Source organism: Anolis carolinensis, chromosome 6 (assembly GCF_035594765.1).
Source record: "Anolis carolinensis isolate JA03-04 chromosome 6, rAnoCar3.1.pri, whole genome shotgun sequence".
Taxonomy (NCBI): Eukaryota; Metazoa; Chordata; class Lepidosauria; order Squamata; family Dactyloidae; genus Anolis; species Anolis carolinensis.
The window spans coordinates 83,353,431-83,372,490 of NC_085846.1; the positions used below are offsets into that span (position 1 = coordinate 83,353,431).

Consider the following 19,060-nt stretch of genomic DNA (forward strand, 5'->3'; position numbering starts at 1 on the left):
ATTCACTCCTGAAAGAGTTATCGTGGGGAAAAGGGGTCTCCACTGAAGCTTTCTCACCAATCCTTCTTTCCACAATAAGCCATTTTTTTTCAAAATTCAATTGTCACAGGGACAGAAAGTGAGATGAAATCTTCTGAACAGGGGCACAGACACACACAAAAATACTACAGGGGTGTTAACCCTTCCCTATGCTATCCAAAGCTAGTTATGTATGTATGTGTGTGTATATATATGTATATACATGGTAAAGGCTTCCCCTTGACATTAAATCTAGTAGAGTCCGACTACGGGGGGGTGGTGCTCATCTCCATTTCTAAGCTGAAAAGCCAGCGTTGTCCGTAGGTGCCTCCTGGGTCATGTGGCCATTACGCCACTATGGCTTATACTCACACACACAAACACACACTTGGCTGGAGCTACACTGAAAAAAATGTACCTGCTATCTTGTTCGTAACTTGGGGACTGCCTGCAGTGAGATGGCAGCTTATCCCTTTGCCAAAAACAATGAAACACATCACTAAAAGGGACCAGAAATCATAATAAAGATTGCTAGTATCATATGTACAAATCTCATTTATTTCAACATTTCATCTTAGTGGGGCATATACTGTGACCAAAAAATCTGTTCTGTGTCTGATCAGTCTGTTGTTCAAGTTCTTTATTTCTAAATTGGGTTTGGATCAATTGACTTTAGCTACATACAGTGAATGCTATAAAACTGCTTTCTGGATGAGATACAGTAAGGATGGTTGTGAATAAAGAAAGCATTAGTACTTATTAATAGATCACCTGTATTTGCACGGCATGCATTTTTTCACTATGATCAAAATCAGAAATGTGATCCAAGAGCCACATGTCTGGTCATGAATCAGTCTTGCCTGTTTGGAAAATGTTCTGCTCTTTGAGGTAGGAACCAGACAGATCCACATAACATTGTTAAGCAAAGCAAAGTGAGGCCAGTTTTTGAAAAATGGGTGGTAAAGAGGGCCTCCACTCTTAAAGTATTCTACAGTCTTCATTTTACAGACATGATACTACAGTTTCAGCGCTCTTAAAGTTGCTCTTGTTCTTTCTCCACATAGTAGTTAAAGACCAAAACATGCTACCTAAGTAAGCATGTTCAATTTGCCACATCAGATGTAACCTCCAAACTCCCAGACTGCATAGAACAGCATTGGTAGAGAATTCTGGGATCTGCAGTCCAACCCATCCAGATAACTTTTAGCTGCTCAGATGTTGGGAGCTTACTAGTCTCATCTGCCATAGCTAACATTGGACAATGGTAAGGGTTACTGGGATTTGCAACCCATATGCACCTGCCCATTTTGTTGCTCTTTTGTTTTTGTGCTGTTACAAATACCAGATATTCACACCCTGCTGCCCATTGTGAATATTACATATGCATTCATATTGCCACTTTCTCCAGCAAAATAGCCCTTCTGTGGATTTCACTGAGGAAAGCAATAATTTCAGTGAACAGAAATGGTTCTCAGTGGACGTTTTTGCATATGCGTTCTGTTCTCTGAACCGGACTATAACATGTAAAATGAGAAGCAATTATCTAATAACTGTTTTATGAGGCAAAATCATTCTACTGTTTAAAGCTACTATTTTCTATGTATTGGTCTTATCGGTATTTCCAACTGGTCTTGGAAAACATTTGGAAGAAACCTGCCTATATTATTTTGAAACAGCCCCAACTTTTCTCACTTTTTTCTAGAGGATCTATTCTAGAGAATTAAAGGGGAAAAAACTCAATTTGGAAAAGTTGCTTTTTGGACTGTATCCCCCAGCATGCCACGTGGCCTTGCTAATAATACAGCTGTTACCATTGGGAATGCTTTCTGACCAAATTTATTTGGCAAGGAAGAACTAAAATCATATATTACAGCATTCCTGGTGACAATGAAGTGATTCTGAAGAGTCCATTGTGCTTCCATCTGTCTTTCATCTCTGCAGTTTTGTCTTTCACTTGGCAAAGACATGTTTAAGTGAGAGGCAAAGGATACATATTGATAGCAGCTGGTGCTGAGATAAGCCAAGTAAAGTGTTAGCGGGGGGTTTAGTGCATCTTTTCATTAACTGAGTTTTTCTAATTTGTGTGAGTGAAATCTTTCAGTTCTCAAATTTAGTCCTATTTCTGCATTTCTCCTTCTTTCTCTTTGCATGTACTTGTGCTTCTTTGTCAAATGCTTGTTCAGCAAAAAAATTCCTGAACCATTATAGCCTTACTTCACGTGATGTTCCACTTTCATATTATTTTCTATATCCTGTCTTCCTTCACACGGGTGACAATCTTAGAGTTGAAGACACCACCGTGACTTGTTTACAAAATGTTTGTGCTGTCTATAAAAATATAAATGAAATCCCTATAGTTAGATATAATCATGAAAAACATTTTCATCAGCTCAATTTACATATACTATATCCGTATCCTTACAAAGCTAATTCTGTGCTGTTTTCCTTTTTGAACCTCCTAATAAGGTATATGTGCTTTGGTCACTTGCAAATCACCTGAAAATGACTTCTGGAACCTGAATTTCTACTTCTTATTTCAAAAAGAGTAGGTTTGATGAAAGCCAAAAAGAGCCAAAAATGTGTGTCTGACCGCAGAGCATGCTGTCCTTTAATTTCTCCCAGTTAACTTAAGATTCCAATGATACAACATTCTTTGCAATTCCTTTATGGCTGATTCTGTCTTAGACACAGCTCATTTGTTGTGCTTTTTCTTTCATTCATTATCCCACCCTTCTAGTTTAAGTACGTATTGAGATTATAGTCTTCTCTGAATCTCCTTCCAACTGTACCTTACAGACTGAATGACTAGAAAAGGTTTACAATCTGACTGGATCTGTGGAAAGGACAGGAGATTGAGATCAGGGAGGCAAGGAGGGGGACCTTGTTAGGATGAAGCGAAAAGCTTGTGAATAATCAGATCCATGAAAGAGAAACTTATGAATGTGACAGCAAATTTCTAAAAATAGTATATGCAGATGAATGTTTATTTAAAGAAAGACTACAAAGGAGAAGTTACTTTTCTGGAACCAGATAAGCCAGATGTAGTCCCCATTGGGTTCCAAGGGGGGGGTCGTTTCTAGCCTCTCTCAAAAAGGATAGCCAGCTAAAATTAAAACACGCCATTTGGTGTAATTAGATACTATTGATGAAACAAGCAAAATAATGACGGTAACACATCTACTGTTTCAAATAATGAATAATACAATGAATTGCATTTATGGGGTAGTGTTCCAAGTCCTGACATAGTGTTTGGATGTAACTGAAAACAGAAATGCTCTTAGAGGCAAACCCGGAAGAGATGGGTGGGGCAGCATCAAATTCTGAGGTTACTTTCACCTTATTGCTTTAACATTTTCCTAAACTATAGTTAAGAGTTTTTGAAAAGGATAAACTTGTTTTCATAGTTTACTCATTGTCCACCATGAATTCATTAAATCAAAGTTTACTGTTACATTCAAATGTAGCTGTTGATGCATCCAGCTGCAACAGTAAGTTAATATTTGGGAATAAGGTAGGAATGGTGTGACATCCAAATCCAGCCTGGTTTGTCTCTGATAAGGTGAGACCTAAGCCACAATTTGTTCTTGGCTTCAGTTGTCCCTACTTGCATTGGACGTGTTGGACTGTATGCATCAGGATATACTGGTTAATTGTTAATAGATCAGAATTGTAACAGGTTCTGACTAACTATTACCTCGGAATGCAGCTGTTATATCAAAAACACATCTGAGAGTCGGTCTGTATCAGTCTGATTCTTTCTGTATCTGCACTCTTCTGTTTCTCACACAAAATAATGGCTTGACTCACAGCCCACTTTGATTAAAGCTCTCCACTGAATTTAAGAGATTTCATGAAAATTGAAATCCAAATACTTCAGATTATTAAGAGTGTGGAAGATTGGATCTGTGTTTCTTTCCTTTTAAATGTTCCTTTTGAATCTGTTGGTTTGTGTTGCAAATAAAGAGGGAAAAAACACCAGATTTTGGACCTTGTCTCCAAACAGGACAGCTGGGAAATTGTAGAAGGACTGCGGGGAGCCATGAATTACACACAGGAACCACAAAAACAGGAAGGCTACCTGCTGAAAAAAAGGAAATGGCCTCTGAAAGGCTGGCACAAGGTAAGAAGTAAATGTTCAATACTGGCATTTGTTGCTGTTAAAATCTGTGCCATTTCATCCATCTTAGAAGGCATTGTTGAGCGAGAATGGCAGTTCTTTAATATATAAAATATATTGTATAGTTTTGACTCGCAGTGTTGTCTTTGTGTTACAGAGATGCTTTTTTCTGGATAGAGGAATTCTGAAGTATGCAAAGAGCCCAGCTGATGTAAGTACCTGGAAGGCATGTTCCCAAATGCTTTCATAGAAATGAACATATGATGATATCAGTTTTTGAGTGAAGGAAATAAGTGATCGTTCCTGAGCTGGATATCAGTAGAAAGAAACAGTCCAGTGTCTTCTGCTGACCTTTCTCTGAATTGTTTTAAATATCTCTTTGCAGATAGAGAGGGGGAAGCTTCATGGATGTATAGATGTTGGGCTTTCAGTGATGTCTGTGAAGAAATCAACAAAATGTATAGATTTGGATACAGAAGAACATATTTATCATTTAAAGGTAATCATATTTAAACAATAATGAGATATGTCCTTTAAGTGTAAGATACTTTACTCAGCCTAGATGTGTGCTTCTGCTCTCAAAATCCTTTTGAATCTACGATATATGCCCAGTTCACTAGGTTTGTTAAAATGCAACTTCACTTTCTCCTTAATTGGTAGGTTCAGATTGCATTTATCATTAGGCAACCAGAATGTTTCAACTAGAAATAGCTTGGTATTTTGTTTTGATTTTTCAATAAAGACAACTAAGAATAATTTTTATCATATGTTGTTGAAACTGTTGACAAAGCAAAACAAATAAAAATGGGTTTTAAAAACATATTGATTCTAAATTTGGAGCCAGGTTTGGTTATTGGTGTAAGAATTCAGTTTGTGTTTCCATGGGAGAATAGTTTGGAAGAAAGTATGTGATATCTTGTAGCTACTTTGTAGATTTATAATATGGAATAAGCTATGTCATAGATCATTATATATATCTTAGATAATAAAATTGAGAGTGAATTTTGGCTGCACCTTTTTGGATAAAATGTGCCTATCTTACATGTTGACCTTCTGATGTGGATTAAAAGATATGTGTGTCGGTACCATGTAGTATATAACACAGTGTGACCTATCTGAAAATTGAAGCTGTGCAATACATGCTTTTAATCGACAAAATAATTATTGCAAAAAAATTTTTAACCTTTAGTAATAACTCTGTAGGTAGAATAAATCAAGCTTTCATTCCTGGTGTGGTTGCTGTCCCATGGCTTTAAAAAATCTGATATCATAGAAATGTACAATTGAAGCTAGGATTTAAGTATCTAGTACTGGATTTCCTGAGGTTTACTTTGAAACATTTTTTATCAGAATGGGTATTTGTGATGGAATGTATGCTTTTGCCCATAGTTTTCTTCTGATGAGCCACTATTTTAGGAGTTTTTTGGTAAATTAGTAGTTTGCTTGTGCTACGTATGTAGATGGAAAATGGGCATGATGGTCCCCAATAAGATTGCAATTTAACTGTATTGCATGAAAGATGAAGTTGGTATGTATGGTAGCAGCAAGGGGGTATTGTGACCATATTTGAGAAAATTAGCATTTGAGTTAAATGTGGAATCTAATTCTGAGACCAGGAACTTCATATTAGGAGATGTGGAAAGGGTGGAATAGTTGTGTTAATGGGACTTCTGCTTGTGTATAATGTTGCTCCAAAAGAATTAGAATGCTTAGTTGGCCAACCAGTTTATCTTTCTCTGTTATTTGATTGGTTCCTTGGAATATTTCAAGCGCCCTCCTACAAAGGAGGGAGCAGACTGCAGCTTCTTAGTCATGCCATGTCTGTGGGAGTTTGTTGTTTGGCCACTGCAGTTTAAAACTAGCTTTGAACTGCATTAAATGGTCATTGTAGATGGGACCCCAGATTATGTAGCCTTACTGAATACAAATCAATTACACATCCATAACTCAAGGTTTAGGAACCCATTGCTGCAATATTGAATCATACTGAGAAGAAATAAATTAAACCCTATAACCCAGTTGTGTTGCATTCCAGTAATTTGGCAAACTAGAGTTATTGTTTTCAATAACCTCCATTTTCTTCTAGGCAAAATCTCAGGAAGTCTTTGATGAATGGGTACGGCAGCTTCGACATCATAGAATGTATCGTCAAAATGAAATCTCCATGTTTCCACATGATATCAACAATCATTTCTTCCCAGCATCATCTTCTATTACAGACTCAGTAACTGGCTTTTTGGAGTCCCCAACAAGCAGAAAGGTAAAAGAGTTTGTTGTAGATGATGATCTTGCTTCAGGGTATAAATTGGTCTGATCTTTGTATACGGAATATTTGATGAATGGCATTTGAGGAGTATCTGCTACCTGTAATACACTGAAATTGTCTTACTTGTCCTAATGTATTATATGTCAAGAATGTCAATGAGCATTCAGCTCTTTCTGGAATTTACTGGAAACTGCATGGAATTTTGTAAATCTGAAATCTAATGTTAAAACATCAAGTCAAAACTTCACATGGGTTAACTGATGATAAAGAGCATGTATTTCTTTGTTATTTTATAGTACATACTGCACAGTCTTCATTCTTCTTGTTCTAGGCTCAGATAAGTGTCTCTGTCAGGGGCATCTAATTATTTTCCTGGTAGAGCAAGAACCTGAGAAAATTATGTAATCCCCCAAGATTTCCATATATGGACTAATACTTCATCATAGACTAGCTTTCTCCAACTTTTTGCCCTTTAGATGTCTTGGGTTGCAATTTCCATGAGCCCTCACAATTAACAGTATTTGTGGAAATGATGGAGGCTGTCATCTAAAATGTCTTGATAGTCCCTGTTTGTGGAAAACTGGTTTATGATAAGCAGCTGGATAGCATTTGAAGTTCAGGCATGTGCCATTGCCCTTTAAAGGGTTATAGCCAGCAGCAAACTGTCGTTAGATGTATGTCATTGTTCTGCCATCCTCCTGATTAACATCAAGGCAGGCAGAGCTATTAATGTGTACAGACTTCATAATTTGGGGAGTTCCTTTTGTCAAGTCCTACAACATACCAATTAGGATATTCATTTCATTTTTACCATATATATTGCAATCTATACTTTGGAATATATTATTCAGTAATAAAGTCTTGCCTCCTTGAAACAGAGAGGCACCCTGACACAACAGAATTCAGTGCAGACTGGAAGTAGTTTGTCATTCTCCTGTTCAGCCAATGAGTCAAGGATCCCACCTTGGCTACATTCTTCTGAAGAGATGGAAAGATGCTCCAAAGGTAATTTTTCAAAAAAATGGAATCCAAATTTTTATGTTGTTAGAGTCGTTGTTAGCATCATGGCTAAATGTTAATGGCTGCCCAGGGACCTAGTGAACTGGGCATATATCGTAGATATATATTCATATATAAGTTGAGATCAGGTTTTGAGTCCAAAATTATGGATTTTCATATGAACACATTGAGGGTTATTCCACAGAGAGGGGAAAACACTGTCATTTCCCCACCCAAACAAAGCCCAAAGTGGAAACACGGTGGAGATAGAAGAGGGGCTTGGTGCTTCTTTTAGGTTCTCCCAGGATGGACTAGATTCTTACTTTTCTCCACTCTATTCAGAGAAGAAGATGGTCTCCCACATTGACCTGTAGATAAGTCAATCCAGGTTTTTACAATGATTTTTAACTAAAATTTCTGGACTTCTACGTGAGTATATATGATAATTTATATCAGTGACTACAATACATTTTTGCTTTAGCTTGGCATTTTGCATCCAAGGAAAGGATATGAAGACAGAATGGGCTGGAGGGGTGAATTTTCCTGTTACTAACCTGCACATTTCTCATCACTTGCACAGTTTCATTGTGAGGTTTTTTAGGTGGGGGGAGATGGGTCATGCTTTTGTGGTTGTTTTGTTTGTTTGTTTGTATATGCACTATACACATCTTGGATCTACATTGTTCATTGGCTTCCTGTGGAAAAGTGCACCCCAGCCCACAGGTCCAAGAGCATCACTTTCCATAATCTCTGACCATTGGCCAATCTTGTTTGGGTTTCTGGGAGCTGATGTTCAAAACACCTGGAGGACCAAAATATAGATAGAATATCTCTTCCAGACCAGTTTAGATTTAGTTCAATTTTACTACTTCAGTTTTGATTAGATTCCATATCATACAAAGTCAGCATCTCTTTAAGTAAGGAGCATTTAACAATAAAAATGTAGCTAGATGTCATTTTTATGCTACAGATAAAGGCATTGTGTACACGTTTCCCCTTGAAATTTACTAATGTTCTGCATTCAAAGATATTGGTAAAATCCTTTCCCACGAAGTTTGATATAATCATTTCTAAATGCAAATAATATTTTGGAAAGTTGTTTCTGCAGTGATAGTGCATTTTGTTCTCCCATGTTGAGTTTGCTAAAGTGTCAATAGTAAAGGTAATGGTAAAGGTTTTCCCCTGACATTACGTCTAGTCGTGTCCGACTCTGGAGGTTGGTGCTTATCTCCATTTCTAAGCCGAAGAGCTGGTGTTGTCCCTAGACACCTCCAAGCTCATGTGGCCGGCGTGATTACATGGAGCACCATTACCTTCCCGTTTGCATGTTTTCAAACTGCTAGGTTGGCAGAAGCTGGGGCTAACAGCGGGCGTTCAATCCACTCCCCGGATTCGAACCTGTGACCTTTCAGTCAGCAAGTTCAGCAGCTCAGCGCTTTAACACGCTGTGCCACTGGGGGCTCCAAAGTGTCAATACATTAGTTTAAAAGCAATTGTTTGAAATTTTGAATTATTCTATATGGGTCTATTTCATTTCAAAAAGCGTTTTCCTTCTTGAATACTATTAGGATGAAAACTGTCAGATGATTGCACCCTATAACCAGTAATCCATACTCCATAAATAGCTATACTGAACAATCTAGTGCCTGTCTATCTTTCTTCTTTCTCCCCCTATTCTTACAAAGCCTCTGAAAGTTCATTATTTCTTCCAAACAGAACTCTCCCATTGTCACAGCTATCTCTTGGAGATGAGCCAGCTTTTGCAAAGCATGGAAGTTCTCCATAGGACATACTCAGCACCTGCCATAAATGCCATGCAGGTTTGTTGTGAAAATTGCCTCTTTGGTAGGTCATACTGTTGTTAGTTCATCTGAACATGCTTTCTAGAATTGTGTCAAATTATGCTTTTCTTTTTCCCTTTTCCTCCATGTGCTATTCTAAAGGGCATCCCTTTTGAAAGTCCTAAAAAGGAAAAAAGGTCCCACAGAAGGTGGCGTTCCCGAGCCCTTGGTAAAGACACTAAAGCAATGTTGCAGGTAACCAACCCTTTTCCCCAACTCTGGGCCCCAACCTAAAATAGCAGGATTTGGAAACGTTACTTCTTGGACCACAACTCCCAGTATAATTCATAGTTGTCGTAATCAGTCTTCATGACAGATAATGATTTCATTCAGCTGGTGTGAGCAGTATATAGGACTAAAGGTGCTAACTTACTGGGTTTTTCATTAATTGAGGTTTTTATCGACATAATAAACAATGCTTATCGCCATGGATGAATTTCTTTATCTGGTTGATGCTCATTTATTTGGTTTGCTGAGTTTACAGGGGTTGAATAGGGAGATGGGGCATTGCAGTGCCATGCACAATATATTGAGCTAGTACCAAAAATGGGCTGAAAAAGAGCTTTCTCTTAAGCTTTAAAAGGGATTTCAGGTGGAGGATGGAGAGATTAGCAAAATCCAAATCAAAGCAGAGTTACATACAAGCTGTAGGAGTAGAGTACTAGTCAATTGACTGGTCAAATGTTATTGTCATCTTCATCCTCCTTCAAAATTTCATAAAGAGTAAAAGTTGCAACTTTATCTTTTTTTTAGTGCTTCCTAGCAATCTATGATAGATTCTGGGTTGTTGTATGTATGGCCATGTTCTAGAAATATTCTCTCCTGACGTTTCACCCACATGTGGGCGAAACGTCATACAGCCCGGAATACATACAACAACTCTGTGATCCCAGCCATGAAAGCCTTCGACAACACATATGATAGATTATTGTTCAATGTGAACACACTTAAGATAACCATATGAAAAACTAAAGGTTCCTGTAATTTTAACAGTCATCTGGAAGTTGGGAATTGCCTCACTCATGCAGCTTCTAAAGGGAAAAGAGCCCTGCCCTCTTTTTCACATGACTACCCTGAACCTACTCTTCACTTTGAAGCCAATTTTCATTTTTCAGTTGTCTCTGTAGTACCTTTTCTCCATTTCAATTAGCACAGCTCAACTTTTCTGCTGGCTCTTTGCTGCAGCCACAGCAGTCTATGAACAAAATTACGTAGTTTAGGTGGGAAGCATTGACATAAAATCATATGCAAGCAGTTTTCAAAGAGGCATCGTTGTAGGTGACTTACTAGCAACAATTCCACCCTCTGTGATATCTGCCAGGTAATGCAAAGAGCCACGAGAAAAATAATCCAACCCTAGCTGGTAAAGTTTATGTTTGTTCACTGTCCCTGAGTTCAGAGTGTGTACCAAGGCATTGTGGTAGTGGTAGTTAATTGGCAATATAGTTCATGTGTGTGTAGTAAGAAAGATTAGTGCTGTGCTGCTTCATCTCTTCCCGCTGTCCAAAAAAGTGGGAAAAGTGACTAATATCATATTTAAGGTATATTTTATGATCAGAATATGAGTTTCAAACATGTTGTGTGTGTGTATGTGCTCTCAAGTCGCCTGTTGACGTATGGCAACCCCATCACTTTCATAGAGTTTTCTTAGGTTAACAAATACTCAGAGGCAATTCCTTCCTCTAAAATATAGCCTATAGCATCCGCTATCCAATCCAAGCACTAACCAGAGCTGATGCTGCTTAGCTTCAAAGATCAGATTGAATCTGGTGCCTTTAGGGTAACCAAATTCTATGTTCCATGTTAGCGGGCTGCAAGGCCAGTTAACATGGCCTTGCAGCCATATTAGCTGGACCAAAATATAGCTCATAGCTCCTCTCAGTCCAATAATCGTCTTCTGTCTTGGCCCAAACCATCAAGTATATATAGCATCTATGGGGCCACTGTCAGTTTCGAAGGTATTTTCTAATCTCCAAATCTGCATTCAACAGGGCAGCCAATTTGCTCATCTTAGAAGTGTGTTGTCTGTGGAGCATTCCCAAACAAAGTTCCTTTCTCCTGGGGAACAGATGGGTCTGTTTATGTTCAGAAAGAGTCAGCACACCTTAATATGTTCAGTACAACTCCCATATCTGTGATTTCATTTATCCATGCCATCTCTAGGCATTTTCTAGGTCCTCCAGCATGACTGTATGCCGTTATAGGGTCAGAAGCCCATCATTTCAACGGAGTTCACTATTATCTGCAGTTTCACTTTATCCACACTCCGTCTGCAGACGTATTCCCAGTGGAAACGGGGGTCATACTGTAATTAATGAAAAAACGTAAGAGTGTTTACAAATGGAAGGTTGCAAAACCTATAATTGTTCCAGGTTTTAGACCACTTAGTGTGATCTGTAAAGCACCCTGGGGGAGTGAGTGAAGTCTTTTTATATTTTCTGGAGTTAGCAAAGTTTTCTTTATTCTTTGTTACCATGAGGGTGGGACAGGGTGGAATAGCACTTTTAAATACTTACCTTTGATTTGACCAGTCAATTGACCAAGATTTGTTTTGTTTTGTTTTTTGTTCTTTTTGCTTGTGACCGGTCAAATGCCAACCCCTAATAAACTGCCCAATATGCTTCTGCTGTGGCCACTCTTTAGCCTAGCAATCCTGCCCCTTACCTTTTCTCTCCCCATACCCCTAGTCCCCTGAATTCAGCAAAACATTTAATGAGGAGTTGGAGTACACACTTCCAGGTGAGTAACAGATAAGTAACTGCCTCCCCAAACTAAGTGGAGATACGATGGGAAGTTTGACTAGAAAAAGGAAAGGAAGAAGGAATTAACATAGACCAATAGACAAAAAGAGACTATACTCTAGGACTAGAGCATAGGTCAGTAGAACTTTGGGTTTGATGATGCTGGGATTATTTCACAAAGTTTTGCATATCGGTGTGGATATTAAGGAAGGAAGCAGAGGAAATATTAAGGAACAGGTTCTTTGCAGAGCATGAGGACTATAACCATGAAAGGGTATTGTTTGCAAATGAGCTTGTGCAGAAGAAAGTAAACAGTTAAAAAGGACTATTATGGTGGCCCTAAGTGGGAAAGTGTCCAAACTAGTACCGGGGTGGGAATTAAACAGCCCTACAAATATTCTTGGACTGCAACTCCCAGCAAACCTGGTCAGATCTAGCAAATGATAAGGAATTCAGGGAACTATATATAGTGTAATGAAACCTGGAAGCTGCGTGTTTCCCCTAGAAATGTGAAGGATTTTATGACAGAGGGTTAAAGACAGGGTAATTTAAAATAAACATCTGTAAATCTGAAATGGGAAAGAAATTTCAGGAGGAAGGGAAATGACCTGAAAGATAAACCTCACCTAAGCAGGATTTTCAGGCCCTTAATTAATGTTTTGTGTAAACTACATGACAAACTTATATAAACTCTTATTTCTTGATTTACGAGATGAAATAGTTTCTTCTTGTTCCTTTGGTAAATCCTTAATCTGACAATCTGGGGTTTATTATTATTGCTGCTGTTATTGTTGTTAGTATTATTATTAACATTAGAAGCTGGTGTTTGTGTTCTTTGTAGGTACCAAGTGTTCTTTCTGCTCCACTGAGGCTGCATGCTTCCAATCCTAATTTATCTACATTAGATTTTGCTGAAGAGAAAATTTATTCGAATGGTTCTGAGACCACATCGGAGTTTTCTAAAATGCAGGAAGACCTGTGTCACATAGCACATAAAGGTAAACCAGATTGTATTTACTGTGATTGTAGTGAAAATAATAAAAGTTATTAAGACTGTGAGCAAGCAAGTAAAATATCAGTTTCCCTTGAAGTTATGATTTTAAAGCCTTCTTTTGTCTTTAATGTGTTGCTGTGTCGTTCTTCTGAAGATGAAATAGTTATCAATCATGATTTCTTTGTTTGTTTATGTATTGTGCCCCATATCACAAGATCTGTTGTTATACAATTAAAATCAATTTCATGAGTTTGAAGCCATGTGAAATATTGTATTTAACCCCTGAACTGTTTTACCACATATTGAATTAGACTAGTTACCTTATTTTGCTGTTATAATCTTCTCTGAACTAAAACATGAATTTGTTTATGCAGGCATATTATAAAGGCCATCTAGAAAATTGCCTGCATGCATTAAGGCCATTTTATAATATCTTCCCATTCATCACATAATTCTCTTTAGCTGGTCCTTCTTCTCGCCCAAACAAAAAAAGCCTTATAATATTTGTGATGAATCAATTGCATGCAAACTGAATAGTCTAGACTGCTGGTCTGAATGTAAGTTTCTGGAATTTTCTGTCCCGAAGGCATTTGTTAAAATCTTTATCCAAAAATGCAGTGGTAGATTACATCTGGCTTATATGTACACATGCTCCAAGTAGCTTGCTAAATTTCAGAGTTGGCATTTGTGATGTAAGGAGGTTGCTATGGCAGTAACCTATTTTTAGTAATTGGAGAAGAGGGGAAAAATCATTTTAAGGAGCTGGAAGGCCAGCTTAGGCTGGCAGTAGTCAGCCCTTTGCAAAATAAATAAAGCAGTAGCTTTTCACTCATGTCAACTGAGTATAAATGGTTTATCTGTGTATATACAGCAGATTTAGTTGGGGAAAGGGACTTTGGGAATGAAACAGACAGTTGCTGAAATCTTATGTTCAACATTTTATGATTAGGAAATGTTTTGAGATCATTACTAAGCACAGAAATCAATCAATGGAGTTTTTTTCATGTCAGGAGTGACTTGAGAAGCTGCAAGTCGCTTCTGGTGTAAGAGAATTGGTTGCCTGCAAGGATGTGGCTCAGGGGATGCCTGGATGTTTTACCATCCTGTGGGAGGCTTCTCTCAAGCCCCCGCATGGGAAGCTGGAGCTGACAGGCAGGAGCTCACCCTACCCCCTGGATTCAAACCTTTCGGTCAGCAGTCCTGCCATCACAAGGGTTTAACCCATTGTGCCACCGGGGGCTCCATCAATCAATGGTGACCCCCCCCACACACACACACACTTTTCAAAAAAAGGCATTGACTTCCTTATTTTTCATCTTGCACAGTATAGTTAACCTTGTCATCAAGTTCTCACTTTTCTCATAACTAACACATGATTATTTTAGACCTATCAGGTGGCCCTCCAAATGTTTTCTATTGCAGCATTCATCATCTCTATATTAGCAAAGACTCATAGAGATTGCAGTGCAATAACTGAAAGACCCATTTATCCCACCTACACGCACTAATTCAATTTTAAGTGGTGAGATTATATTGACGTAGCTCATACCTTGCAGCCATAGTGAAATACTTATTGGCCTTTATCTTGCCAGTTTAAAATGGCTCTATGAATCATACTCTAGAAACAGCTGGATCCGGTTTTCTCACATGGCTCAGTTGGAACAAATTTAGAATGTCATAATCCCATAAAGGCTTGAAATTGTCACCTAAGAGCCCAGTATTCTGGGATCTATACTCCAAATGAGCAATTTGTATTACTTGGTGATTTCAGTGGAATAAAGCAGCCAATATGGTCAGGCTAGCAATAAAGGGGTTCTTACGTCATCTAGAGTCACCATGAACTGTTGTTAACCTGTATCCTGGAATCTCACATTAAAATCCATGTATATGTAAGCAGTCCCAGAGTTACAAACAAACGACTTACAAACTACTCACAGTTAAAACGGGGGTGAGGCAACAAGATGTGAGAGAAATCTAACCCTCAGAAGGGAAATTCACTCTTGAAAGAGTTACTCTGGGGGGGAAAGTGTCTCCACTGAAGCTTTATCACCAATCCTTATTTCCATAACAAGCCAAATTTTTCAAAATCCAGTTATCATAGAGAGAGAAAGTGAGGTGAAATCTTCTGAGCAGAGGCACATTAGGAACTGCCTGTGAGTGGTATAGTAAATTAGTTATTTGTTACCTGCCTCTCTCCACAGCTCGATCGGGGCACAACACAGTTAAACACATTACCATAAAATACATACATTAAAACATACCACCACAAAATGCATTTATTAAAAACATAGAGAAAGGATTAAAATACAATAGGTAAGGGTTTTCCCCTGACATTAAGTCTAGTTGTGTTCGGCTCTGAGGGTTGGTGCTCATCTCCATTTTTAAGCCGTAAACACCTCCAAGGTCATGTGTGTGGCATGACTGCATGGAGCACCGTAACCTTCCCGCCAGAGCGGTACCTATTGATCTATGCACATTTGCATGTTTTTGAACTGCTAGGATGGCACAAGCTGGGGCTAACAGAGGGAGCTCACCCTGTTCCCTGGATTCGAACCGCCAACCATTCAGTCAGCAAGTTCAGCATCTCAGCATCCGCTGTGCCACCGGTGGCTCCTAAAATACAATACAAATATAATATTATAATAATTCTGTTACACACACACACACAAACACTGTGGATATCAAATCTGTGGATGCAGAATCCATGACTATGAAGGGCCGACTGTATAGATGTGGAAAATCATGTTTCTCTTGACTTTTCTTATTTGCTGGCAATGTGTGCTTCCTTGTTTAGGAAACTTGCTGGCAGTGTGTGCTTCCTTGTTTCCTGCTCCTGTCGCAAAGAACAGGAACTGATCAAGTAAAAAATGTATTGTTGTTGTGTGGCTTCAAGTCATTTTTGAAATATTGCCGTCTTAAGAGGAACCTATCACAGGGTTTTCTGAGCAAAATTTGGTCAAAGAGAAGTTACATTTGCCTTCCTCTAAGGCTGAGAGAAAGTGACTTGCTCAAGGAAATCATTTGTCTTTAGCCAGTTCCCTTGGGCAATTCTCAAATTATCCATCCATATAATGTATGCTAAAACTTTAGTCGAAATAAATTTTGTGAACTCAGACTCAGAGAACTAATTGTGTAACTGACATTTCCTCTTTAATGAAGTGCTTACATTTTAATGCTGTAGCCTAGTCTTGTTTTTGGTTGTTTTTGTTTTGATATTTATATCTCACTAATCAAGACAACTCAAATAGTTTACACAAACACTGTTTTTAAAAACCATCTCTAAAAACAATCACGTTCATGCTCTTGGCTGTTTCTCTGTTTTGCCTGATTCTAGTATATTACACTGAATTTGCCTACATTTTGACCTCCTGATTATGTTGTCACTTCCGTAACACAGATATCTCTAAACTATTTTTCTAGTGTACTTTACCTTAAAGTCGGCTTTTAGTACAATATCAACTGAGAGAGAGAAGCTAAAGCAGATGTTTGATCATGATGCCGTCTCATCTCCATCTGCTCAGATAGTTGGACTGAAGAATGCCTTATCATCTGTAAGTTACCATGTTTATTGCACTGGTGTTTAGAAACATGCCTTATAGATCACACTAACCTCTTCTTGCTTTGATCTTTGCCTGTGTTTATTCTTTGATGAAATCCCAGAGAAAGAATGCTGTTCAGAAGTCAAAGAGTTTTCATGACATGTTTGAAGTGTGCATATTTATTTGTTTTAGAAGCAAGTTCCAAATGCTTATGATCGTATATGAAGGAACAGCCTGTATAAATCAGGGACCCTGATAGAAGGCACAATTTGTGCTGTGAGGGTACATATGTTATGTCTCTTATGCAATATCTTCATTGTGGGATGTTGGACATTCTGTGGCTGCAATTCTTTTAGGGACAAATACAGATGTTTCCCTTATGCCTCCATATTTCTCCCATTACTGTGCCCCCCCCCCTCCGATTACTGTACAGATTTTGGTATGCACCCCCCCCCCCCCCCAATATGACATTCTGTGTAAGATCAAAAGAGTGCCTGGCTATGTCCCTATAGCCAGACACAAAATAACTACATCAACATTAAGGCATTTGGAGGACGATAATAGATCTCAGTGCCGCTGTAATTATTCTAAATCCTTCTATGGTGACATAGCCAGATGCTTCTCTGTTCCTGCCCATTTCTTACGGATCTCCGTGAAATGCTATGTTAGATGCTTGTGAAGTTGTGTGATAAATTTTGAGGTGGAGGGGATGTATAGGGCTCAGCCTAGTATAGGTCTGCATACACAACAGCTATGCTATGCTGAGTCCTTATGAATTGCAGGCACTGTGAGCAAAGTTTACCTCCATAGAAGAGTAGCATTCATGTGAAGTGTTTTCTTCAGAGCCATTTGTTTTTCTGGGAGAAAACAGAGGAATGCATTTCATAGAGGTCTATCTATGACCAGAGTGACTATGTAGAAAATTATTCCTATGCAGGATACCTGTATTTATTGGAGTCTAATGCCCTATCAAATCTAAAATGCATCTCAATTTTCAAAACCCTGAAACCAAAAAAGTAGCAAAAAGTGTCCTCTTCGTAATTTGGTCAAAAAAGGTGTGCTTCCGGCATGTACTGTAATTCCTTCATTATAAACAATTGTGTTAGAACATCAAAACAATGGAAAGGAAAACCTTTGAGTGCATCTGTGCTGTAGAATGAATCCACTTTAATTGCCTTGGTTCAATGCTATGGAATCCAGGAAGCTGTAGTTTGACAAGGTTTTGAGCCTTCTCTGCCAAAGAATGCTGGTGCCTGAGCAAAACTACAAATCACAGGATTGCATAGCATTGAGCTTTGGCCATTTCGTTAGAGATGACGTTTCTCAAACAGGAGCTCCAGGTTCTGAAGCACCTTTCCCTTTTCCTTTGGCTCAGCACTGAGATTAGTGTTTGACGCAGATCTAATGTGCACCCTAATTTTGGCAAGGCCATTTAGTCAGAAAAGATGAGCATTAGATTTGAATGAATATGGTAATTTCTGGAAAAACTTTAGATTGTGTGGATACTGGATGGGAACTGCACAAAATATTTGTTTTCTTTGAAGCAGAAAGGAAAGAGTTAAAAAGTATTCACTTAAGAGAATGAGCTAGTCAAATCTTAACATCCGTAACACATGGTAAAGATGGATTTAATTTCTTCTAAAATTATACTATTTCAGAATTAGTCTCTTATCTAACAGATGAAAGCAAAATGTTGGCATTGTGGGATACTTGTAAAAGCTGTGATGAAATGTATCAATTCACTGAATGCTGCACAAAGTGAAATATCTGAGACGAACATGTTGTAGATAATTTTAAAAGGCGAACTTTTTATTGTCAAGACTTTAATATAAATACTGTTGGGGTTCCTAGAATGTGCTTTGTCCTTAGAACTACTCACTGGGAAGAGTTCTTTCTGGTTATGTACATTATTGACAAATTGTTGAATATTGTAAAGCAGATTTCTTCCTTCTATAGGGGAAGAAAAATATTCCCCCACAGTATTCTCCCCATATTAGACTGCCCTAAAGTGTTGCATGGGTCCCTAAAGTGTTGCAATGTGCTTTTCCTGTGCCAAAAACTGCGTTCTGTGCTGAAAACAGGTTTTCTTGCACACAAAAAATACTTTTTGCATAAAATGCCCATTTTTTTCCACTGGAAACGAGGTTCACAGAACAAGGCATGTGTTTTTCTCCACAGAATAATTCCTATGCAACACTTTGGGATGTCAAATAATAGGGGAATAATTGTATATGATTCTTCCATTTTAAAATCTTGAAACTGAGATTTATTAATACTCTTTTCTTCTCTAACTCCATCTGTATTTCCTTTTCTCCTTTTCCTTCTTTAGAATAACAGGAAAAAATATATCAATAGCTGCTGTTGCATTTCAATCTCAGCATACTGAATGCTTTATGATGTGTTAGTATTATGTGTATGGAAGTGTTTTCAAGTTCCCTGCTAACCTACGGAGATCCCATGAATTTCATAGGGGTTTCTTAGGGAAGGAATACTCGGGTTTTGTCAGTTCCTTCCTTTGAAATGTAGCCCATAGCATCTGGTATTC

General features: G+C 38.2%; 1 protein-coding gene across 4 annotated transcripts in view; it reads left to right on the forward strand.

The window, feature by feature from the left end:
- Positions 1-19,060, forward strand: part of osbpl3 (oxysterol binding protein like 3) — a 148,946-nt gene that overhangs the window by 90,305 nt on the left and 39,581 nt on the right. For all 4 annotated transcript variants that reach the window (XM_008112667.3, XM_008112666.3, XM_008112668.3 and 1 more), the window contains exons 3-11: positions 4,022-4,138; positions 4,293-4,346; positions 4,521-4,634; positions 6,222-6,395; positions 7,280-7,406; positions 9,117-9,220; positions 9,344-9,436; positions 12,824-12,980; positions 16,397-16,527. In XM_008112667.3, coding sequence (XP_008110874.1) covers positions 4,022-4,138; positions 4,293-4,346; positions 4,521-4,634; positions 6,222-6,395; positions 7,280-7,406; positions 9,117-9,220; positions 9,344-9,436; positions 12,824-12,980; positions 16,397-16,527 — 1,071 coding nt within the window. The remainder of the gene's footprint in view (positions 1-4,021; positions 4,139-4,292; positions 4,347-4,520; positions 4,635-6,221; positions 6,396-7,279; positions 7,407-9,116; positions 9,221-9,343; positions 9,437-12,823; positions 12,981-16,396; positions 16,528-19,060) is intronic.